The following is a 24,847-nucleotide window of genomic DNA, read 5'->3' on the forward strand; positions in this document are numbered from 1 at the left end:
CTGGAGGTTGCGAGCAGCCGTGTCCAGACTCGGTGTGCTTTCTGGCTGGAAAACCTCATAGGAAGCCAGACTGAATCACACCAGTTTCTACGACATTCTTCAACCATGTTAGGCAAAAGAGTACCCTGCTGACAAGCTGGGGTAGAAGGAAACCTGATATAATTTTGGAAAAACCGTTCTTGAGAAGGAAGGTTCTCACAGCTGCTGAGCCTCTCCCTGATGTCCAAGGCTGGAGGGTTCCCAGCCACAGGGAGAGATTGATGGGTCTAGGGGTGCTAAACAGAGAGCTGAGATTATGCAGTCAGTGCCAAGGTGCTCTTCATTCCTAAATCCCATCAGACATCCAAAAGGAAAAGGAGTCTTCACTTCTGAACCCCATAGTCCCCTTGCCTCTCCCCAGCTCCCAAATTATTTTTACTATTGTACATTAACAGCCAACCCAGACTCTCTTGTATTTGGCTGCTGTTTTGGAAACCGAGATCCAGAGCAGAGTTGTGGGAACCCAAAAACATAGGAGGCAGAGGTTTCAGAGCCTAGTCAGGCCTCCCGCAGGGGTTGCAAAAGCAGAGCCTCGGCTCCAGGCAACCCCAGATGTCTGAGCCTGGGCCCTCATGCATTGCTGGATCTGAGTGCATTGTATGCCTGGTAACCTGGCCACCTTCCTGCCTCCCCAGGTCTTTCTGACTTGCTAGGCCTTGGTTGCCTGAATAGGGGTCATGTTACACGTAGGAAAAGGCAGTTGGATGACCTAGTTGCGACCGACACCTCTTTTGACCTGATGCCAAATCCCTTCCAAGATCAGCAAATGGAAGAGGCCGAAAAATGTTCAGTGGATGAGGTCTATAGGCACAGACCGGGTTAGGTCCTAAATCATGGTGGAAATTTTCCTGGAACGGGGCAATCCTTTTGTAAACAAGAACATTCATCTCTTTTTGACTGACGTGCCTGGTGAGGCATGTACCTCTCAGAAACCCCATGACATCTGATCTTGTTTGGGATTTGATGTTTGTATTTGAGAATGTAGCTGCAGGAGGAGCAGCAGTTTGGGACCCAGCCCTCAGTTCAAGCTTCGAGTCATGGAAACTGGCCTGGTACGGCCAGGATGTCAGTGGTGCCCAGGGAAAAGCCTTGCTTCTCCAGTGCCTACTGAGCAGAGTTTTAATTTGCTCAATCAGTCTATAGCTATTAATCACTTGTTCTATGTCAAACACTCAGGGTTTAAAAAAATGGTCGCTGACTTCAAGGAGATTTCAGACTAATTGTGGCAATATGCCATGCATGGAATAAAAAACAAATGAGCTTCTAGCGGGTGCATGGCCAGTGTCGAGTGAGGAGAGTAGACTGTGGCCCTGGAGCCAGGGCAGGGGAGCTGCAGGGGCTGTCACCAGGGAACAAACATCTCTGTATCTCTGAGGTTTGATTGGGTGGGAGAGCAATGGAGAATAAAGCTGGGTGGGAGAGCAATGGAGAGGAAATCTGCAGAGTGGGAAGAGGCAGCACAAAGGTTCAATGTCAAAGGACCAAGTACAAGTACGTTAGAGAAATCTGCTGGGAGAGCAGCCTCAGCGAGGAGCGGGAAGGTCGGCCCAGAGACCAGTCTTGAGGAGATAGAGTTCTATGCTGTGGGCAGTGGGCGCTGGGGTTGATTTTGAGTTTCCAGAAAGTGTGAGCAAAGAGGGACAGCAAAGCAGAATAAAACACAATGCAGAATTTGTTCACTCATCCTTTGAACACACAATTAAGGTCCCCCCATGTGCAAGGCACCTTTCCAGCCCTTGAGGGTCTGGAGTGAGCAGAGGGGCAAAGGCCCTGCCTTCCTGGTAGTTACAGGTCTGGTGGGGGTTGGTGGGAATGTTACAGGGCAGGGAGAGGGGCAGCCCAGACCCTGCAAACCTGCCTATTCTAAATGGGTTCTGCCATCTGCCCCATCAACACAAAACATGAGCCTTTAATGGGAAGGAACTTTAATACAACTAGGAAACAATACAGGAAAGGCAAAGAATCTAGTTTCTAAATCAAGCACCTAAAGTTACTTGTCCTCGTGGGTAAAAGTCCATCCAAATGGGATTGGCCCAGAGCAAGGCCCCAAAGCCTGCCACAAGTCTAAAGCATCTTCCAGTGGGGACCCATAGAAAAGGGTCAGAAACAACCAGACAAGCCTGGAAGGAAAAGAGCAAAATCAAAATCAAGATAAAAGCTGCCATTGTCACCTCCCCACGGGTCTCACCCACATCTGTGTCACCCTGTCCATGACCAAAAGGCAAACACAGTTTCTTCATGTGTCTCTAGGCTCCATGTGCCTCCTCCAGGTCTCCTTCTGGCTCCATCCTGCTTCCTTCCTTCCTCAGTCTCCTCTGCAGCTTCTTCTCTACCTGCTCAGCTCTACCCTCCATTTGGGTGGGGCAGGGAACCTGGAACCTCCCCCTTTCCTGGGGACCACCCTGTTACAGGAAGAAGCACTCCCCTGTGTGAGCTGAGGTAGTGGTAAATTTTGAGGGAAACTTATCCTCCGCAGGGCCTCAGGGGAGGAGAGTGAGCTGCTTCATTTGTGGCCTCGGGGATGTTTCTTCGACTGCTCGGGAGTCAATTACCTTTTACCCTGTGTTTGTGTCTGTTGACTGGAGGAGCGGTCATCCAGTGCAAACAGTTCATCCCACTTTCTGTCTGCTGGTAGATTCTTTGTCCCTCCATGCCCCTGGAATGATGGTTTGGAGTCATGGCAAAATTGTGATGAGTCTAGGGAGATTGTTTTAGTTCTGCGCACTTTCTGATGCAGTAATGGTACGTACGTCAGAATCTCCGAGGCCTTTTGTGCTGTCCAACCTGGTACACTTCCTGCTCTCCTGCTCTCTAGGCTGAGCTTTCAGACCCCGCGGCACTTTGTGTGATCCCTCCTGGAGGCCCTACCTTTCCTCACCCCAAACTTGTTCTGCTTGGTGTGACAGACACGCTGGTTCCATGGAAGAGCCCTGGCCGCTGTAGCATGGCCTTGTAGGGCTTCATTTTCCCATCTGTAAAGTGAAGACTGGGTGGACAGTGAGTCCTTCTTGACTTTCATGGGATAGTCAATTAAACTTTAAAAAACAGAGACTATCAGAAAGCTGCCAGCCTTTTATTTTGACAAGCAAGGACATAAAAAAAGAAACTGTCAAATGTCAGCTCTACCATCACTGTCAATTCATTAAAAGGGCATGTTAATATACAATAAAGGAGTGATGACATAATGTCAAAGGAAAGGACAGCTCTTCCCGGGAGAGGAGTGTCGGCTCTTGTGGTCTTTCCCTGACACACAGGCTGCCTTTTCCTTCTGCACTTGGTCCTGGAGCAGTGCTGCTCTGCTGCCCAGCTGGCCGGAACCCAGCACCAGAGGGCCTGGGAGTCAAGCTCCCAGCATCCCTTGCTGTAGAGGTGGGCCCCACGCAGGCCAGATCTTCCTGTGCTCACATTGCAGTGAACTTCCTTTTACTGCTCCTCCCTGCTTGAGCCTTCCACCTCTCTCTCAGCAACTCCTCTTCCAAAGTAGGAGCATTCCAAATCATCTTGGGCTGCTTTTCAGGAGCTGGGAGAAGGTGAAAAGAGAAGAACTAGTCCCTCAAACATCTAAACTCCTCATTTTTGCTTGCATTCAGCAGCTGCCCCCCACATTCTTGTTTTGAGTTAATTTGTCTTTTTCCTGAATAACTGGAGTCATAAGAGTTAACTTGGCCATGTTGTGGAGTGATTTCCTTTTTTTTTTTTTTTTTAAATCAAGAAAATGAGGGTCTTAATTACCGTAGCCCTGCCTGTCTTAACCAGAAAGCAGACTCAAACTTGGCCTCCTGTTTGGTGAAGTGGACAGAGATCAAGTCCTCTGTCTGGAAAATGTGGATTCACTTCTTGGTTGGCTCTTTTTTTAGCTGTGGGACCTTGGGCAGGTCCTGGTCCAAGGTCACATGAGTACATAGTCTGGTACTTAACTAATGAAAATAAAATAACTAATATGTACAGCTTGGTGTTCTTCACTGTGGTAGTGCCTCAAAGATACTCTCTGAGAAAGCTGTCAGCTCAGCTCACTTTTGCAGTGAGGAAACTGAGGCTAGGATGAAGTGGAATGATTCGTTTCTGGTTGCACCACCGGTGCGAGGGGAAGCAGGGAGTCAGACTCAGACAAGCCTGTGTTTCCCACCATACTTGGTTTTTCTCCATCTCCTGGGGCTCTGTGCAGTCTCTTGTATGAACATGGGGTGTTTCCACTTCCTATAACCCTAGGTTCCTTCTTCCTGAAAGAAGGGAGTCAGTTCTAAGGTCGAAGTTCTAAGGTCCCTGCAGCACTGACCTCTACAGCTCTGTGACTGACATTTAAATCGTATGGGGAATATAAAAATTTAAAAAAAAAAATCATTTTTCAAATGAAAACATTTTTTAATGGGATTTGTGCACCCTTTTTGAAACAAGAAGCAATGCTGGTTTGCCTTTTCATAAAACTCAAGGTTCTTTCTCTGAGGAAAAGGGATTTCTAATGAGCTCATGGATATCAGTGGGATTTGTAAAGGTGTTGTGCTGATCATAGGCCTTCAGAGAGACTCAGTTGCTCATCTTTAAAATGGGAATAATTGTATCTGCCTCACACTGTTTTATTAATAGGTTTAACTGATATAGGATGAGGCAGTCACAGAAAATCACACCCTTTATTAGTCCTTCTGAACTTCTACCTCAGACGTGATTGTGTTTTACTCCTCAACTGGAAAACAAATGTGATTTTTGTCTTTCAATCTGGTCCTGGTGATGGTCTCTTGTCTGGGCAGTTGCTGAGCCATTCTCTGGGGCAGAGCAGAATGGCAGCTCAGTCACCACCACTTTGCAGGTGAGCAGGCCGAATTGGACCCAGCCCAGGCCACTCTGGCTGAGGGATCAGAGTTGAGGGCCCGCTAATCCAATTCCAAGTCTCAGTGGCCCAGATAGTGAACTCTGGACTGTCACTTATATTTTCCAATTTTATCAAGCTCATTGAAGGAGAAGGCAGTCATTATTTTGCAAATGTGGTATACTGGGCCAGACGTATGCATTAATCCTGAAAGCTGGGGGTTGACTTATTAATTTTAAGCTGCAAATGTGACCATGTGAGAATGCATCCACCGTGAGACATTGTGACTAATGGGTCATTCTGTTCCCAGATGGGACCCCCTCCCTTAGGACATCTCTCCAACTCGTTTTCCATACTTGGCTGATTATAGCCAGATTTAGATGTCTTGTGCTACAGAATTTTGTTAGAAGTCATGGGGTATAAGGTGATAGTTTCAGTAGTAGTAATAAATAGCTTTTTATAAGGCAATCCCAGCTCTTCCTTGTATGTTTTGCCTATCCCGAGGCAGCAGGAATATGAAGAAAAAAAAAAAAAAAAAACCCCACCATGGCCTTTAGTCTCAGAATAGACTGGATTTAAATTTCAGCTCTACCACTTATGAGATGAGTGATCTTGGAAATTACCCAACCTCTCTGAGCCTCATAACATTCCTACCTTGCAGGCTTGTTGTGAGGATTAAATAAGATGGTGTGAAACCACCAAGTGGAGAATGTGGCCCGTAGATGGTGGAGGGAATCAGGAATTTCCTGAGAGCCAACTGAACCCCTCGATTCTCAGGAGACTGTGAGCAGCTTCAAGCGTGAGCCTGGAAAAAAGCCAGAGAAGACCCCTGTCCTCCCCTGATATTCCCATGGTTGCAACATGTGTAAGTGAGGGACTTAACAACCAAGGCTGAAGGTCAGATTCTTTCAAAGCTGGACAGACCCTCTGGGAGAGCCTACAAAGCCCCTTTGAATTGGAAACAAGGGAACCTGAGGCACAAGGTGGTTAGTGACTTGCAAAAGGTCACTCTCCTTTTTTCTGCTGTCACCTTTTTCTCCCACAAAGACCTGTGAAAAACAGTTGTCTCACACAGCACAGGGGATCTCTTAGGCGGGAGAGTCTAGACAGCACCCCCAGGAAGCAATAGAAAATCTGATGGTGACGATGAAGACTCTTAGGACCAGCAGAGACACCAAGCAAACTCAGCTAGTTTTCCGGAGTCCCAGAGAAATTAGCTTTGTCTGAATTCTTTTAAACTCCGTGGTCTGAATTTGTGAACACTGGGCTTCTTCCCTGGGAGTGGAGCCTGTAGTTAGCAAACGTGGTAGCTGCTGGATGGACTACAAAGGTGGTCCTCCTGCCCACATGGGAATCCCCGGGGAGTGGGGGATAGGGAGGCTGCTTGGTGCAGGGAAGCTCTTACCTGCTAGGGAGAGCTTGGATAACTGCAGCTTCCCAAGGGCAGAAATCAATTCCGTCGCTCCCTCCACCTTACCTGGGTGGAGCCCAGGTCCTCTGCCGCCCTGTCATACCCTGCCCCCAAGAGCAGCCACCTCCTCCTCCCTCCTTTCCCTTTGCAGAAATCTCACCATGAAAATCCCAGTTGGTGGTGCCCACATTATACTATATTTGCTTGAGCTGCTTTAGGTGATCGGCCTAATCCCCAATACACATGATTATTGGTACCTGGGAGAATCTCATGGCCAGGCTACCTGCCCAGGATATGAAAGAGGCTGCCAGAGAGATTTCCTCTTGGGCTGTTTGGTAGGAGTGGGGGGGTGGCTGGAAGACCTTTCCCACAAGTTAGGCCTGGTGAGGACTCCCTGCACAGGGACCAGGAGAGTGGCCCTTGTGGGTACTGGAAGCCCCATGGTTTCTAGGTATTGAAGGTCAGGCATTTCTGGGTCTGAGGGCAAATCGTGCCACAGAGTGCCATAATCATTGTCATGAAGTAACAAGCCTATGAATTTCAAACCTTCCTTTTTTTCCTGCAGAAATCCCTTCTCTCAGATGCCATCTAGGCCAGACACTGAATAGGTGCCAACTGCACAAGGTAGCAGAGATGCTTTGATTTCATGGGGGCCAGGGCCTTGTCTCCTCTGCCTTCCCATATTGGCCCTCTAAGGCAGCTCACAGAACACACAACATTGGGCTCTAGGGGGCAGGCAGAAAACTCTAGGTTTCACCCACTGCTCCCTCTAGTTGCACAGATGAGGACATGCTGCTCAGAGAGGTGGGGACTGGCCAGGAGCCCCAACCAGTTGCTGTCAGAGCCGGGGCTCCCTGACTTTCCATCTAGACTCTTTACCCTCCCACCTCCAGGAGAGAAAGACTCCTGCTGTGTTCTTAACTGAGGATAACTGCATGACCTGCTGGGTCAGTTTTGACAGATGGGGGTGAGGGCCAGGAAGAGATGGGAAGCTCCTGCTGATGGAAATAACTCAGAAGCAGAATCTGTCAAGGAGGCTCCAGAAAAATAACTTTCTGGGACCAGGGGAATTTAAGGACAAAGTTGGACTGTGAGACACGAGGAAAGGGCGACAGAGATGCCCCAGCTCTTCCTTCTCTGGAAATCAAGCACACAGGAAATATACCATGAAACACTAAGAGCATGGGCAGAGGGTCCTGCACAGGGGGTGCTTCGCCCCTACTCAGGTCCCAGAGGGATTTGAAGTGGGGGTTTCCTATCAGATACCCAGCAGTGTGCCTCTGACTCTGCAGAGCTGGGCAGGGGTTGCCTCCTGTGGCTGCAAGAGGGTTGGACCACTGGGCAGGCAGACAGGTATTCAGGCCCTCCAAGGGTGCATGTGGTGATGAGGGGAGTCCAGTTGCAGAGAGAGCCTCTGTTCCTAGCAGGAGGGCTTCACAGCCTGTCAACTTGGGCCATGTTCATTTACGATTCAATGCTTTGCTCTGTGAAAGATAATTCATGGTCTGAACTGGCTCTTGGCTCAGAAAGGAACCATATTTCTTTGTCCTTGATTTAACCATCCTCTGAAAGTACAGAGACCTTGAAGAAGTGTCTCTGTGGTACACAAAGTACCCAGACATGGGGTGAATTGAGTGCTCGTCATGATAATAAACCTTTCATGGGCACTTTGCAGAGGCCCGTATTCCTTCCACATGCATTATCCCATTTGCTCCTCACACTGTCCCTGAGAGCATGTCAGGAAAGGTGCTTGTCTCTTTTTGGTGTTAGACAGACGGGTATGAAGTCCAGCTGTTCCTTCCTGGGCCACCCACTTGATGCTTCATTTGCAAAAGAGTGCCTTGGTATCTTATCTTAGAGTTATTGTGACGATGCTCAAAAATGGTAGTTGACATTATTGCTGTGACTAATGAGTAACAATATTATCTATTCCAGATACTGTGCATCCCTTCAACTGACTTTCCATTTGCTGAAGCTCTCCTTCCTTTCTCCCTCCCTCCCTCCATCCTGTCTATCCATCAAGATGTGTCAAGCGCTTACAATGAGATCATGCTCTTTCAGTGCTAAGGAAGTAGACAAAAATTCTTTCCATCATGGAACTTAAGAATATATAAGATGACCAAAGTACAGCGAGTAGTAGAGCATGGGTGGGGAGTGGTCTGGGGAGTGTCATTTGAAGTGGGTGGCAGGAAAGCACTAAGAGCAGTGAGGGAGGAGCCCTGTGGCTCTCTGCGGCAGAAGGCCAGCCAGTGTTAGTCTGGAGATGGCAGTGGGCCTGGAATGTTCTAGGGAAGCACATTTTCCTAGATTTGGGATGAGGAGCTAGTGTCCAAAGAACGGAGATCTCATTAACCTGAGACAGACTTGGGGCTTAAGGAGGTGGCCTTAGCAGCTGGCTCATCCTGACAGGTGTTTGTGGGAGGTTCTGGGGTGAGTGAGCCCAGCCCAGCGGGAGCAGGCCACAGGGAGGGTGGGGCCAGCAAGGCCAGCTGCCTGGCAGGACTTGGCAATCTCAACATCCTGTTGGGGAGTGGGCAGGTAAACGGCCCTACCCTGTCATTTGTGGCTGGGTGGGAATCTGAGAGATAAGACATGTGCCCTGAGAGGCCTGGTTTTGGAGCCCATGTCCTCTTTGTCCAGAACTGCACCACTTCCTTCTCAGAACCAGAGGACAGTATGCCACCTTGTCTACCTCCATAAAGCAGCTGGCACTTTGAGAAAGGGCTGTGCTCCGCCTTCTCAGATTACAAGGTGGGGCTGGTCCCTGTTTTCAGAAGAGGCTTGGAGAGTCCAGAGTCATCCAAAAGAGCTGGAGTTGGACTTAGGTTTCTTTGATCCTCAGAATTCTTCCTACCATACCACAGACCAGAAGTTTACAGGACACTGGGTCCTACTTAGAAAGGGCTAGGGAATAAGAGGACTGGGGACTGAGGGATTTTGGATCAGAATGAGCTTGCTCTCTAGCACTGGGCTAGGGCCGCGCCGACTGCTGGAGAAAGCTGGGCCTTTGCAGACAAGAAGGGTTTCTCCCTGCCATGGCCAGCAGGAGCCTTCTATTGGCTGTAGGAACATCTGGGCTCTAGATTGCAAGCTGATGTGGCCGAGGGAGCTTCTCAGAAGTGACAGGTCCTCTTAGCTAGATTTAGAGGAATCATCTTGTTGGGGAGGTAATAAGAACTAAGAGCAGTAGAGACCATTGCAGCTTTATATCTTGGCTCCATGGTTCCCTGGCTGGGCTGGGTGGCCCCCGATGTGGCTTCCTCTGAGACCATCGCGTCTCTACGGTGTGTGGTCTGGTGGCATACGAAGGGACTGCTAAGGTTCCTTCTTAGGTTTTGGTCTTTGGGCTTGTGATTCAGGAAAAATGCACAGACATCCTACAGATGGCTGCTCTGTGTCCTGAGCATCCTGCGCCTGTGGTCTGGTCAGGCCCTGGACCACAGGTGACATCAGAGGACAAGGCCTCCGTGGCCACAACAGGAGGAAGTCACTGAGGAGAATGCTGCTAAATGGAATGGGTTGGAGGTAAAAAATGTGGGTGAGGTGTGTGCCCAGGTCCAGACTTCTGAACGACTGCCCATGGGGTGGGCCGTGGGTGGAGCCTGGTGGCTTCTCTCCTCCCCAGGGGTCCCCATCTCCTGTCTGGGCGCTGAGACTTGATGTTGTGCATGTTGCCCTGGGAAGGCAGCTGTGGCTTGTTTTACTTGAGACTGTGTTGGAGAGAGGGAGCAGCGTTGGGGAGTCCCCTTCTCAGAGAGCTGTGGGGCCGGGTGGGGGGCTGTGGCTATAGTAGGACCTCCATATTCTGGGACAGCCCCCTTGGCCCTTTCAGTCTCTTCTTTTCTCTGTTCCTCCCTCTTCCATGTTCCTTTCTCTCTCCAGTGCGTGCATTCTCTGCAGTGAAAAGTGGAAGGTTTGGGAATAGATGGACAGATGGACATCCACCTCAGGACAAAGCACTTCCTGAGGTGGCATCTGGTGGGGCACAGGAGAGAGACCTGTCTTGGGACCCAGGGGGCAGCCTTTCTGGTACTCGGTCTCCTCATCTCCAGGATGATCTAGTGTAGCTTAGTTAGAAGTGATCAGAGAGGTCACTTGGTCCTGAGCTCACTCTGTGTAGGTCTCCTTACCCTGGCTGTCTTGGGGGAGTGCCGCGCAGCTCCTGCAGAACTCCTCCGGAAGTGGGGCACCTCATCTCCCAGGCACCCATGTTGCCTGGTTGGAATTTCACTTGTTTGTTCTCTGTTCTTCATCATTGACTAAGGTCCTCTCGTCTGCATCATTGACTCTGGGCCATGGTTGCCTCCAGAGCCATCAATCAGTGCTGTGGTACAGCTTTAACTGAATGACCTGGGAGGTGGTCTGCCCTAACAATAGGTGCCCCATCCTGGCAAGCTGCCTTGTGCCAAGCACCATGCCATGCACTTACATAAGTTCTGTCACCACCTCAAGGGGGTTGCCATGCTGTCCCCATTTTAATGGAGGAGGCTGAGGCTTGTGAGCTCATGTGCCCACTCAGCCAGCTTATAAGTGACAGAGCAGACAACAGGTGGGCTTTCAGACTCTGTGTCTTCCCCTGAGAAATACCTGCTCTCAGTTGCCCTGCCTGTAAAACGGGAATAACTCCACCTCTCTGTTGCATTAATTACAAGCTCTAAGCAAGATCATGTGTAAAAAGCACTCAATTTTTAGTTCCTGGCAACCAGTGCTGGCTTGGTAAATGGTGGCCAATCACTATTAGAATGGACTCTGCCCCTGACCATGCTTCTCTCCCCCTCCCCAGCAAGGTCTCTACCCTGGGGTGTCCCCAGCAAGGTCTCTACCCTCTTCTCTCTGGAGTTATATCTGCTTTCCCTGAGGGGTGCTTTGGCCAGATTAGGGTCAGAAGTGAAGAGGGGGTGTTCCCTCTGGGCTGGGGATTGCTAGTGTGCCCTGCTGGCACCAGGTTTTGTAGAGCTTCAGCCTCTTTGCTCCCCAGCCACTCCCCCAGTCCTGCCTCCCACACTTGGTAATTAAGCTCACAACATCTAGTGTAAGCAAAATAATAACAAGGGCATTATCTCCCTTTAGTCTGTGTTTTTCCTTGCCTATCATAAAGTAATTAGAATAATGAATGCCTTGTAAAACAATAGGTAAGAGGGCTGGCAAGAGACCATTATCTGCCATATACCTCTTGTGCTGTGAATTATTGATGCATTAAAACCACTGTGCCTGGAGAGGGCTCCCTGCCTCCCAGCCCTTTTGACGCTGATTTCCCTTCTCCAGGGTCTGCCCTATGACTGTGGAGCCTGAGCTCTAGGGTTGAGGAGCAGAGAGCTATTCCTTCCCCAGCCCCCTGCTCCCAGGTCCTGCCTTTGGTCAGACTACTTATGCCTGGAAGGCATTGCTCAAAAGGAAAGGAGCTTCTGATCCAGGACCTTTCCCCTGCCCTGTCTCTTCCTTGCCAACACCAGTGTTCTCTAGCTCTAAAAAAAAAGCAGGTGGTTCTATGTGAGGGTGAACAGAGGGGCCGGGAAGAGCTGGGGGCTAACAGTGGTTCTCAGAGTGGGGGTTCCACACAAGGTACCATTAACATTACCTGGGGACTTGTTAGAAATGCAGGTTCCCGGGCAGGGCTGAGCACACTGATTTTTTTTTTAAAGGTTTATTTATTTTTATGCAAGAACCGGGGTACAGGCTAGATGAGCAGGAGGGTGAGAAGATTCACCGGAGACAGAGTGGGCAACAGAACAGACAGACTGAAGAAATACACTGCTGAGGGGGGCAGTGGGTGAGACAGGAGAGGTCTGCTTTGCCATGTGGGATTCTCGCTGGCTGGCAGGGATCGAACCCGCACTGCAGAGGCTGCGGACAGCTTCACAGTGGGATGCTCAACTGCCTGCACCACCAGGGAGGCCCAAGCACACTGATTTAACAAGCCTTCTAAGGGGTTCTGATGCCCAAGCAAGTTCAAAAATCACTGCTGGAGTGTCAGTAAGGAGAAACAGGAAGTGGTGGCACTAACTAAACACATACTGCTGGCCCTTTGTCACTGTTTAATTTCACCCATGCAGGTGATACAGTCCCCATCTTACAGGGGAGGCTTCAGAGGGGTGGGAGAGTTGAATCTATACCCCTGGGCCAAGGCCTTTGGTGTCTTCCAAGACCTCCCTATTCACTCTCCATGTGGGGTCCTGACGGGTCAAAGACTGGCCATATGCTACTAGGGCAGAGGCTCCACAGACCTGAGCATAGACAAGAGCCCCCAAATAGGCCCACTCTGCGGTGCCCCCTCTGAGGCCTCTTCTTGGATTGTTCTAGCTCTCTTGGACTCATTATACTTGGAAAATAAAACAGGAGCGCTAGCATGGCTGGTGCTGCTTCTCTCCTCCCAGTTTCCCTGAGTGGGGCGGATGGAGGGAGAGAACCAGAAGTCAGGAGCAGCTTCCTGCCTGCCTGCAAGTCCCCACGAGGATGACTCATCCAGTATCCCTCACGCCTGCCTCCCAGCTCTGCTTGCCTCACTGCCGCACCCACTCACTGCAGTTAAGATTTTTCACTTCCGCCTTTGCTTCACCCTCTCCCCCCACAACTCACAATGGTCCCCAGTGTCTGTTTGCTTTGGAAATCAATTCTAGGTTTTAAATGACAAACATAATTTGCTGGCATCTTTAAAAGTCTGTGTTTGCAAAAATAATCTCAGTGGGTATTTGAGTAGAGGGCCTGATTCAATTTAAATTTTAGATAAATAATGAAGATGTTTTTCATATAAGTCTGTCCTGTGCAACATTTGGGGCATACTTACCCTAAAAATATTCTCTGTTGTTTACTTGAATCAAAACCCTCTGGGTGTCTTGTGTTTTATTTGGCAACCCTGTGCCCAGGCTTCTAGTCAGAAAGGGGCCGACACTCATTACCCTTTTGATTCAGTCATTCATGTTTATTGAGCCAACTATATACCAGGTACGGCTTAGGCTCTTGGGATCCAGCAGTTGGGAAAGGCAGATTGTAAATGAAATAATTAAGTAAACATCGTTTGCTCATGTGTTGTGAGGAAAAATCAAGAAGAAAGGTGGTCCTGTGAGAAGGCAGAGCTGCAATTTTAAAAAAGTGGCCAGAGAAGACTTCACTGCAAAGGTGATATTTGAGCAAAGACCTAAGGAGGTGAAGGAGCAAGCTGGGACCCTCTGGAAAAGAGTATTCCGGGCAGAGGGCACGTTGGCGGGCAAAGGCGTTCACTTTAGAAGCCTACGTGGAACTCAGTGATCTGCTGACGTCAGCCTTATTTCTTTAAGCGCTTTTTAAGCCAAGAAGGGGAATTTATCATCTCCTGTTGCTGAAAAGGTCTGTGGTGGATACATTGTTCAGTGATGGCACCGAGTTCCATCATTTCCGCTCTCCACCTTGGTCGTCTCATTCCTGAGGGTGGGTTCCTTTTCCTACACTTTCTAGCAAAAATTCCAGGCTTGAGTTGTATTGGATTGGCATATGTCACACAACCATCCCTGGCCCATTAGTGTTGCCAGGGGGATGGAGTGATCCAGCTACTCAGGGTCCATCCTGGGGCGGGTGAGGGCCTCTCAGCCTTTGGAACCATACAGACCAAGATAAGGAGATTAGAATTTCCTTTAAGGAAAGGCAAGTGAAGTCATATGGTGTTTGTCTTTCTCTGAGTTATTTCAATGAGTACAATCTCCTTAACATCCATTTCTGATGTTGCAAATGGCAGGATTTCTTTGTTCTTGTCGCTTTAATAGAGGAATAGTATTCCATCGTGTATACACACCACGTCTTTGTCCAGTCATCTGTTGATGGGACACTTAGGTTGTTTCTGACTCTTAGCTATTGCAAAAAATGATGCACTGAACAAGGGGGTGCACATATCTCTTTGAATTAGTGCTTTTGTATTCTTTGCATAAATTCCCAGCAGTGGGATAACTGGATCATGTGGAATTTCTAGTCTTCATTTTTTTGAGGAATCTCCACACTGTTTTCCACAATGGGTGCATCAATTTATATTCCCACCAACAGTGTATGAGGGTTCCCTTTTCTCCATATCTTCAAATGAACAAATGAAACAAGCAAAACAATAAACTCTAAGAGTACCAGACTAAAATAGTGGTTACTAGAAAGGAAGGGGGAAACAGGGTGGATGAACTGGGTACAAGGGTCAATTGTGTGCTGAAGGATGGAAACTAGACAATTGGAGATGAGCATATTGTAGTAGGTGTAGATGTTGCTATTTCTAAGTCTGAAAACCTGAAACTTATATACTGTTAGAAATCAATGTTACTTCCACAGAGAAAGGAATGACAAGTGGTCCTCTGAGAAGGGCTTGGGACTGGGCAGGTGGAGCCGACCGCTGCCAACCCCACTGCCCCGTCAGCCACCACTCCGTGACCCTTGATGTGATGCTTTCCAAACTCTTGAAGGAGATGTTTTTTCAGAAATGGAAGCACATACTCTCATTTTTCTTTCTTTCATGAAAACATTTTAAGAGAAAGTAAAGAAAACATATTTTAAGAAAGATTAAAGAAAAAATATTATCAAAGCTATCACCCTTTCCTCCTTGCTTCCCCACGAATCTTCAAACCATCTTCTATCTCCATTAGGACCTGGGGGCTTTGATTCTTTTGGGTAGGTTGTGTATTTAAATCCACCTGGTCCTGGTGTCTCAACCCTTGTTCTTTCTGTTTCCAGGAGGCCCAGAAGATTAATAATGGCTCCAGCCAGGCAGATGGCACACTCAAGCCAGTGGATGAAAAGGAGGAGGCGGTGGCAGCCGAGGTCGGCTGGATGACCTCCGTGAAGGACTGGGCGGGGGTGATGATATCTGCCCAGACACTGACTGGCAGAGTCCTGGTGAGTCCCCTGTTCCCTCTTCTCAGGAGGTGGACTGCTGTCTGGTCCAATGTTGCTTTGTTTTTGGGGATGTGATATTTTGCTGGGTCTCCTCCAGGTCATTGGGAGGTGGGGGTGAATGGTGAGTGCTTCTGTGTGGTCATGGAGGAGATACTGGGTTCCTTGTGCATGTCTAAGCCAGTGGTTGGTGAAGAGATTTGCAAAGCAGGTCAGACTCTGGGCAGAAAGGGTCTGTCGAGGAAGATCAGAACATTTCCTCTGCCAAGGGAATAGGTGTGCATGCACACACACACATGTGCATGTGCACACACACAGACACACACACACAATCTTGGGTAGGAGAAGGGGGGGGAGTCAAGGAAACTTGTGTCATAACATGTAAGGTCCCATAAATATCAGCATCTGGGCCATTCTGAGTATGGAATATGAGTGTGTGGGTTTGCTGGTCTTCTGGGGATGTTGCCATTGTCCTCTGGTTGCCAAGCAGAGAACACTATTTGGGCAATTTCCTGATCTCCCATCCTGGGTGATCTGGATCCTGCCCATGGTGAAATCCTCAATCACTCTGGTGATGTAACTCATCAACAGCCCCCCGAGACTGCCTGGCCTTGGGCTTGGATCACTGGATGTATGACTTTATTTCTGACGAAGCTTTCTCCCAGGCCCATCTGGGGCCCAGACTCCTCCTGCCCCCTCCTGTATGTTTCCCACATCCTCTGATGTTTCCCACATCCTTTCTATCCTCTTGTATAGAGCTTGGCTTCCCTGAGCTCCTGGTTCTTGGCAAGGATTGTGGGTGGAAAAGGCCAACTGCACCTGTTTGCCTTGAACTGAGGGATGCCTGGACATGGGTCTGACAGTGCAATATCTGGGAAGACAGGCACAAGTTGGATACCCTGTTCTGGTCATACTCTGACTCCAGGTGGGCACCTTAACCCAGGTAGCCTAGTCTCCTAGTTTTCTTGGGTCTGCCCTGGGTCAGGAGTTTCCCTAGAGGGATGCTGCATTCCAAATGATTTATTATGATGATTCTGGAAACTGTTTGGTATGGGCCACTGTCCCTGGGCAGTGTCATAACATGTAAGATCCCATAAACACCAGCATCTGGGCCATTCTGAGTATGGAATATGAGTGTGTGGGTTTGATAAGAGTGGTTCCACATATGGATAAAATGAATGAGGATGTCCTGGTGACTGGGTCAGAGATCAGGTAGGGATACTGGAAAATAGATGTCTTTACCCTGGATGCTTCACAGCAAAGCCTCAGTGAGGTGGTGACTGCAGAGGGAGGTGGAGACAGTTGTTCTTGGAAAGAACTGTACCTTATGTTTGGGATAAACGATTCACAGTGGCTTGAGGGGAGGACTATGGCACGGCTGTCTTTCTTGCGTCATAAGGGTAGTGGCCAAACAGCCTTTTAGCAGGACCGGATTTTGGTAGCTGAGGGGCCCAAGTTGAGCTTAATCTTCTCTATGGTTGATGTCAATTGGTGGCAATGCAGAAAGGGGAGAAATTTATTTATTAATTTTTAAAATATTTATTTTTTATTTATACAATAGCTGGGGTACAGGCCAGAGGCATAGGAGGGTGAGAGGATTCACCAGAGACAGAGTGGGGAGCAGAACAGGCAGATTGACCAAAGTACACTGCTGAGAGGAGCAGCGGGCGAGAAAGGAGCAGTCTGCTTCGCCCTGTGGGTTGCTCCCTGGCCAGCTGGGAATCGAACCTGCGCTGCAGAGACTGTGGACAGCTTCACAGAGCTGCACTCAACCCTCTGTGCCACCGGGGAGACCTACAGGGGAGAAATTTAAAATTGGAATTTTGGAGAGGAGAGAGAAGACCAGTTGCTGGTCAGCAGCTGATAAGACCAGTTGCTGCATGCAGAAAGACAGTGAGGGACCATCTGGGCCAGTGGCGCCCAGGAGAGATTGGGAATGAAGGTGGCTTGCCTTGGGCTATGCTGGTTATGACCGTCCTCATCTCCCCTCCTGGCTCCTGCAATGTTTCCATTGCTCTTTCGTGTTTGTCCAGGAGGGGACTCTGCATAGGAAACCTAAAGAGCTTGAAATTTGCATCTGGGTTTTCACACAGGACAGGGTGGAAACAGTGTGTTCTATACGTCCGGTGTGATGGTGGGCAAGGAGAGCACAGTTTGGTTGCACAAATGGGATGTCTGCTGCATAAGTGTGGCCATCATCAACAATTCTCTCTTTCCATCAGTGCTAGCTAATGCTTATCAAGCATGACTGCACCGAATTTTTTTCAGCCAGTGGGAAACAAGGAATAATCCCGATTCCATTGCATCATGAATGGAAGTTATGGAAGGACTGCCTGGAGAACTGCTATCAGTACCAGCATTGCATGTGTAGCAAGGAGGCTGAGTATGGGGAGTTAGGAAGTTAAGAAAGCCATCATAGGAAAGAAAGGCTGTGAGCTGCAAGTCCCATTTCAAGAGGAACCAAGCGCAGTCCTGCTGGTGGAGAAGACAAAAAATAAAAACCAGAAACACACTACTTCGTGGGGTCAGAAACTGAGAAGGACCCCAAATAAAACAGAAAGCATTTGCATTAGCAAGCGTATTGAAATGCTAACTTAACTCATGCTAATTCAGAGCAGAGCAAAGCATTCCAAAGTGAGGGAGCAGCAGAGGCACAGAAAAGACCTGGGGCTTTGAGGGAATGAAGTTTGGGCTGTGAACACAAAGGCACCCAAGAGCAAGTAGGACTGCAGAGGTAGACTGGAGACAGCTTAACCTTCAAATGGCAAGCTCAAGAATTTGCACTGAATTTTCCAGGAAAAGGAGATTTGAGGGAGGGGTATTGTGATTGGTGGTGGTGCAGACAGAATCCCAAGTGGACAAGCAGAGACCAAGTGGTGAGGGGGGAGCTTGGGGGTTTTAAGCACTTAGGGAAGTGAGCTCCAGCTCTTGAGATGGGATGCAGAGATTTCCTGCAGTGACCAAGGTGAGGCAGGACCTGAACTAAGTCCAGCCAGTGGAGAGATGTGGGTGATATTTTGGAAGTGGAAATCAGAGGCCAGGTGCACCTACTCAATACAACTATCAGCAACAACATTATTGAGAGCCTCTTGTGAGCCCATCAGTATGCAAGGACCTAGATATTATGATGAGTTTGAAAGGTCAGGACCATGTCTTATTCATTCTGTATCTCCCATTTGGCTGTTGTGTTGTAGGGGTTCATTGCAAGGAAGAAAGCCAGCCAGTTTTATCAATGAATTCATCTCCATTTTATTTATTTTTTAAAAGATTTATTTATTTATGCATACAAGAACTGGGGTATAAGCCAGAGGTGCGGGGGGTGAGAGAGAGTGGGGAGCAGAACAGGCAGATCTACTGAAATACACTGCTGAGGGGAGCAGCGGGTGAGGCAGAAGAGGTCTGCTGCACCATGTGGGTTGCTCCCTGGCCAGCAGGGGATCCAATTTATGCTGCAGGGCTGGGGATAGCTTGATAGAGCTGTCTTTTTTTTTTTTTTCAAAGATTTATTTATTTATTTATATAAGCACTGGGTATGGTCAGAAGTGCAGGAGGGTGGGAGAATTCATCAGAGCCGGAGCGGGGAACAGAACAGGCAGACTGACGAAATACACTGCTGAGGGAAGCAGCAGGCGCGGCAGGAGAGGTCTGCCAATCCATGTGGGACCCTCGCTATGTGGGACCCTCGCTGGTGGCCGGGGATTGAACCGGCACTGCAGAGGCTGCGGGCAGCTTCGCAGCCCAGAGCTCAACTGCTGTGCCACAAGGGGAGACCCAATAGATAGTGCTGTCTTTAACCCCTGCACCACAGGAAGGCCCCATCTCCATTTTATAGTTGAGGAAACTGAGGCAAACAAAGGGCAGTCTTGCCTAAGAATATTCAGCCTCTAGCCACAGAAGCAGGCTCTTTATCTGCAGGCGTCCAGCCCTTGTCTAGTGCTTTTTCTGTGTCATTACTTTCCAGTTGAAGATAATGTCTCTTCTTGGCTAAACCACTGCCAGCCTTCACGTTGGTTATGACATTTTGCCATTACCATCTCTGAGCCAATTAGGTCTAGAGCTGGATTGGCCTGATTCTATTAACATTTGCACAGACTAACACGATCTGCTCAGGCCTCCCTGCCGGCACTGCCATGATGCCAACTGCTTTCTGACCGTCCCTTTGGAGAAAATTCTGCCCAGGTTGCTCTGACTTACTCAAATTCAGATAGCTCTCACTAGCCCCTGCTCCCGCAGAGATTGGGCATCTCAGAGTTCCAGGAGATACCTTCAGAACCAAATTTCTCTTGTAGGAAAAGGCAGGATGTTGCTGTGAGCAAGGAAGAGATTTCACACTGAAGTCTCAGTGCACAAGAGAAAGCAGCACTGCCTGTTCAGAACCAAAGTGGTGTTTGTTTTGAGCTATCCAAATGTTTATCCTTGCAACAATGGGACCAAAGCAAGACTAGACACCCCGCTGTTCAGAGTTTCCCTTTTCAATATTTGATTTGTTTTCCTTGGATGCATTGCTCAGGAGGTTGACCACCACATCTGGGCCTCTTCTTACCTGTCTCGTTGTCACAGGTGAGTCTCAAAGCTGGGGCATTGAGAGTTAAGTTCCCTCTGGAGAAGGATTTGCCCAGACCACCTCAGCATATCTGTTGGCTAAAGAGCCAAAGGGACTCACCTTTCATATAAGATCCTCAGGACCTCTCAGCACATCTTTCTGCAAGTGCTTATTCTCACCTGTGCAGAGCTCTCTTCTAGGCATTGGTACAAGGCTGTAAATTACTAGGATGTGAATTATTTCTTTTGGTAAACTAGAGAGAGTTATAGAGCTCTGTGCAATAAATGACAAATGACAGTCACCTTTCACCAACACTTCTCAGGATAACGCCTCACACCTCCACATTAGCGTGCTAACAGCTCCTTGACCAGGTCTCAGAATAGCCCACCTGGGCCTAATCTCTTGCCTCAGCACCGGGGCTTAGCTTCACAAAAACAGCAGGCCCTTCTCTTGGAGTTGAAGGGTTCTGCATCAAAGTAAGCACAGGCTGTCCAGGGTTACTGCTTCCTTTATCTATATTTTTTAATTTGGAAATATTTAGTGTTTTCTGATCATGAAAATAGCACATGCTTATTTAAAATTTTTGGATAAATTACTGATAAATTTCACTTTGGGGTTTGGAGTTTTACACTGCGGTGCATTTCAGTGAAGCAGTTGCCACTGAGATACCTCACAGATACTTGGGTATTTGGGCGGACTTTGTTCATTTTATCTCATGTTATCTACTTTAAGCTCAGAAAGAGACAAATAGTTCTTTGTGCCAGGGATTGCCATGTTGTCCTGGTGAACCCCCAGTGAACACTAAATTGGTGAAAGGATCATGGCTGTCTTTGTATGACTGCTTAAAGCCACATTGGTGACACATGAGAATGTACAGTGGTTCATATTTTATGTATTTGCACCCCTCCTTCTGCATCGCCACATCTGTCATTTTCATCTTTGTATTGATTTCCTACTCTCCTATTTGGACTTCACATGTAGGAGGTTATGTGTTCTAATAGCCTTGTGAGCCACAGTAAATCCTTCTAAGAGTGAGGCAGCATGTGTAAACAAAGAGGGCAAAAAACACACAGAGCAGGCTTTTGCATTGTTTGCTTGTATTTTATAGAATTCTGAGTCATTATTAGAGATAATCTAGTTCAGGGTTGGTAAGATTTTCTGTTAGGGGCCACATATTTTAGGCTTTGCAGACCATAGAGACTCTGTCACGACTATTCAACTTTGCTATTGTAGTTTAAAAGAGGGGATCATGTGGTCCAACCACTATGGAGAGCTGTGTGGAGATTTCTGGGCCTACTAAACATAGAGCTTCCATATGATCCAGCAATTCCACTCCTAGGTATTTACCGAAAGGACACAGAAACATCAATTCCAAAGAGCACCTGCACCCCTATGTTCATTGCAGCACTGTTTACAATAGCTAAGCTTTGGAAACAACCCAAATGCCCAAAAATAGATGACTGGATCAAGAAGATGTGGTACATATACACCATGAAATATTACTCAGCATTCAAAAAAGATAAACACATGCAATTTGCAGCAACATGGATGGCACTGGAAGGGATCATGCTCAGCGAAATAAGCCAAAAAGAAAAAGAAAAATACCGGATGGTCTCACTCATAGCAGGAATCTAGAAAACTTAAATAAGGGACCAGGAAAATGAATAACTATAAGAAAGTGAAAATCAAAATCAACAAAAAACTATGAACCAGAGACACTTTTTGGGGGGCGGGGGCGGGAGGGGAGGGATTGGGGTCAGAATGGGGGGGCTGCAATTGTATGGGGAATATAAAAATAAAATTTATTATTTAAAAAAAAATAAAATAAAAACATCTGCATTGTGAAAAAAAAAATGAAAGAGGGGATCATGTACTTCCAAAATATAAACTGCAATGTAAACCAACATTACTTCAAAATAAATAAATAGGTAGATAAATAAATAAATAAACAAACAAATAAATAAATAAATGAAACCAAAGACAATTTGTGGGTATGAGTGTGTTCTAATGAAACTTTACTTAACAGGGCCAAGTGGTGGGCCAGATTTGTTTCTTGGGTCACAGTTTGCTGACCCTTGGTCTACTTCATCTCTTTTTTTTTTAATATTTGAAGAACAGGTTTATTAGAAAAGTGACACAAGAGTAAAAGACACTTGCATAGACACAAGCAGGCTGAAAAAGCTGCCCCTTCTGTCTCCTTGTTTTATAAATAAGGAAATTGAAAGGCAGAGGGGGGATGGGAAGACATTTCCTGAGATAAGATAGCACAGAGCACCAGTGTCAGAGAACCTACTTATCATGGGGAAAGTGATAGACACAGACACACACGTGGACAAGAACAGGTGTACAACTCACGCATCTATGTTAACACCTTGTTCATATTCAGTTTCATGTTGACTTTAGTGTGTCAGAGTGACTGTCTCCCTAGGAAAGCTATGTCTGGTGGCCAACATGACCTCCCCGCAAGGTGCAAGCATTGTCTTCCCTGCTGGGCTGCACCTCAACTCTTGCAGATTCAGTGTTGTGTGCTGTTCTTCAGAAACTGGTCTTGTCAATCAGCTACCAACTCTTTCAGCAAAGATAGAGTCGTTAGAATTGCTTTTTTGGTTGTTTTCCTCTTGTTCCCATGCTACCGCATTTGAATATTGCTCCAGGAAATGTATGCATCTAATCCATGAACAGAAAATATGTGCTTCTTGCATTAATGTCTGGAGGATGATCTATTGAAGTAGGAGAAAGTGAAATGCCAGTCTTCTCTTTATCTTCTTAAATATATCGCATGGGTGGCATTTTACATTAACATTATACACATAGGCTGGACCATTTTATCCTTATCTCCAAGGGCCCAAAAGAAAATATGTATCAAATATGCCCTTCAAATAGAAATAATCCTATTGGTTTAATAGAGTTAAATAGATGCGTTCACAGCTATGCTGTTTGCACATGAAATTGGATCAGTTGCCCATTGATGGGCATACGCTTAATCAAATATGTGATATTCATTCCTGCATTTCTGCTCTTCAGTGGCCCATAGTGCTGGTGACATTTCTTAGCAGCCTCCTCTACTTTTCTTTTTCAGTGGTGTCTGGTGGCACGTGACACACAGCTCGCATTTCCAGCTCACTCTCTCTTCCTCTTGTCTGACCCCTTGTTTTTTTTTTTTAACATTTTAGGTAAATCTAGGTAAAATTTTTATGTCACCCACAAAATCTATACATAGCAGGAAAAGACCAGAGGTTTCACAGGCCTATATATTTTAATATTTTAGGTTAGGGTCTGTCCTGCTCTCTGGCTATGTGGAGTAAATTGAGAGTTTACTTGTGTTGTTTTAATTCCCCTGAATGAGGCTTCTTTTAAAGGAACTGCCTGGTGATTCCCCTCCAAGACTTAATAATGGCTTTTGATGTTATCTTGTGTAGTAGTAGAGTTTATGTTATGGGTTTGTCTCAAACTGTCAAAGGAGTGCTTTCTTTATATTATTAAATTTGCAAATTTATCTTTGATGAAACATGCACTAGCTTTGCTATTTGTATCCCAGCATCACTGGGGGGCAAATGTGAGTCAGGGAAGTGATGAACCCAGCAGGCACCCCCCCGGGAGGTCTCCAGCTGCCATCCCTGGAGGTATTGGAAGAGTGGCAGGCAGCATTGCCATCTGTGGCGCTGTTGCTGCGGATGATTAGACTTCACCCTGTTGCTGTAATGAGATTCTACAGAAAACTTGATCTAGGAGATGCTCCAGGATAAAAATGGTTCCCTGGGAACCTGGGCTGACTTCTCACCCTCATTTTGAGACTGCCAGTACCGATCAGCCTGGGAAAACACAAGCAGATCCTGCAGAAAGACAGCAGGATGGCTTTGTTTGGCTCAGCGTTTCTCATTCTTATTTCACCATGGAACCCTTTCCCATGAAACACCTCTGGAAAAGAACCCACTCTGGGAAACATTTAACTAGCCCGAGTATTGGCAAAAGATAGTCGGTTGGCCAAATCTGACTCACTGCCTGTCTTGTTTGGCTCGTAAGCTAAGGATGGGTTATCCATGATTTTTTTTTAAATCAAAAGAAGAAAAATCTGTGACATGTGAAAATTTTATGAAATTCAAATTTCAGCTTTCATAAACAAAGTTTTGTTGGGAGGCAGCCATGCCCTCATTTACATATTGTGTGTGACTATTTTGTAACTCTACGGTGGCAGAATTGAGTAGTATCCACTGAATCTGAAATACCCGTCAGCCTAAAATAGTTACTGTCTGACCCCATAAAGGAAAAGTTTTCCAACCCCTGGCTGAGATTATCAAGCTCCCTGCCTGCTCTCTGACTGTCAGTATTTCTGTCTAAGTGGCTAATGGGACTTTTCCCCTCTTCCCCATGGCACAGGCTAATGGTACAGATGCCGCCTCTCTCCCCCTCTCACAGAGGCATGCCTCCATTTGCTCCCACAAGTGCAATAGATCCCACAGTAAAGTCAGCAAGGACCCAAGTTCCACAGCAGGCTCCTGGCTGGGCTCAGCATATGAATTTCAGTTTATCAAGGTCAGTGGGATGTGTCTGGAAATTCTGTGGCAGGGTCACTCCCTGCATCTCCCCCTCTACCTGCCTGCATTCTCGGGTAGCTGGCATACCAGGACCCATCCAGCAGCTCAGAGTCGAGTCACTACTATAGAGGGAACCCCTCGTTCTGCCCGCAGGTGGGTTGCCCCAGCCTTATTGACTGCCGGTCTGCCCTGCACTCTGTAGGCCATGCTGGCTCTGTGTGCTGGCCTCTCTAATGCCTTCTGCAAAGGCAGCTGCTAATTTTACTAGTTGGTATGTTGGCTCCTTCTACATCCTCTGAGAAAATGAAGGAGAGTTTTAGAAATCAATCCTCAGACAGCTCTGGAGAGAGGAAGAGCCTTTTTCTGGCCAGGAGCAGCCCCCATGCCATCCTGGTCTGACTTCTCTGACTCCCAGGCTTTTGGAGGTAAGCACCTATGCTGCTGCTGTTTCCCCTCTCCTTTGGAGTTGTCTTGGTGGATTGGGTGACTGCTTTGTCCTGTGCCTACTACGTAAGGCTAGACACTTAGGGTCTTCCTTGCCAACTTTTCTCGCTTTGGTTGTCTCTGTTTCAGTCTCTCCATGGGGCTGGTTGGGAGGAACCCTGCCCCTTGCCGATTCAGCTTTATGTGAACTAGGGCTCCTTCTTCCTTTTGGTCTCTGTCTGGTTGCTTGTATT

General features: G+C 47.6%; 1 protein-coding gene across 19 annotated transcripts in view; it reads left to right on the top strand.

Annotated features, from left to right (window-relative positions):
• KCNMA1 (potassium calcium-activated channel subfamily M alpha 1) overlaps positions 1 to 24,847 on the top strand; it is a 696,711-nt gene that overhangs the window by 187,904 nt on the left and 483,960 nt on the right. For 18 of the 19 annotated variants that reach the window (XM_054689909.1, XM_054689921.1, XM_054689920.1 and 15 more), the window contains one exon: positions 14,934 to 15,095. In XM_054689909.1, coding sequence (XP_054545884.1) covers positions 14,934 to 15,095 — 162 coding nt within the window. Of the gene's footprint in view, positions 1 to 14,933; positions 15,096 to 24,847 lie in introns of those variants that run through there. The other variant, XM_054689914.1, reaches the window with a different exon arrangement.

Source organism: Talpa occidentalis, unplaced genomic scaffold, assembly GCF_014898055.3.
Source record: "Talpa occidentalis isolate TD23 unplaced genomic scaffold, MPIMG_talOcc4v2.1 talOcc4.8, whole genome shotgun sequence".
Lineage (NCBI taxonomy): Eukaryota > Metazoa > Chordata > Mammalia > Eulipotyphla > Talpidae > Talpa > Talpa occidentalis.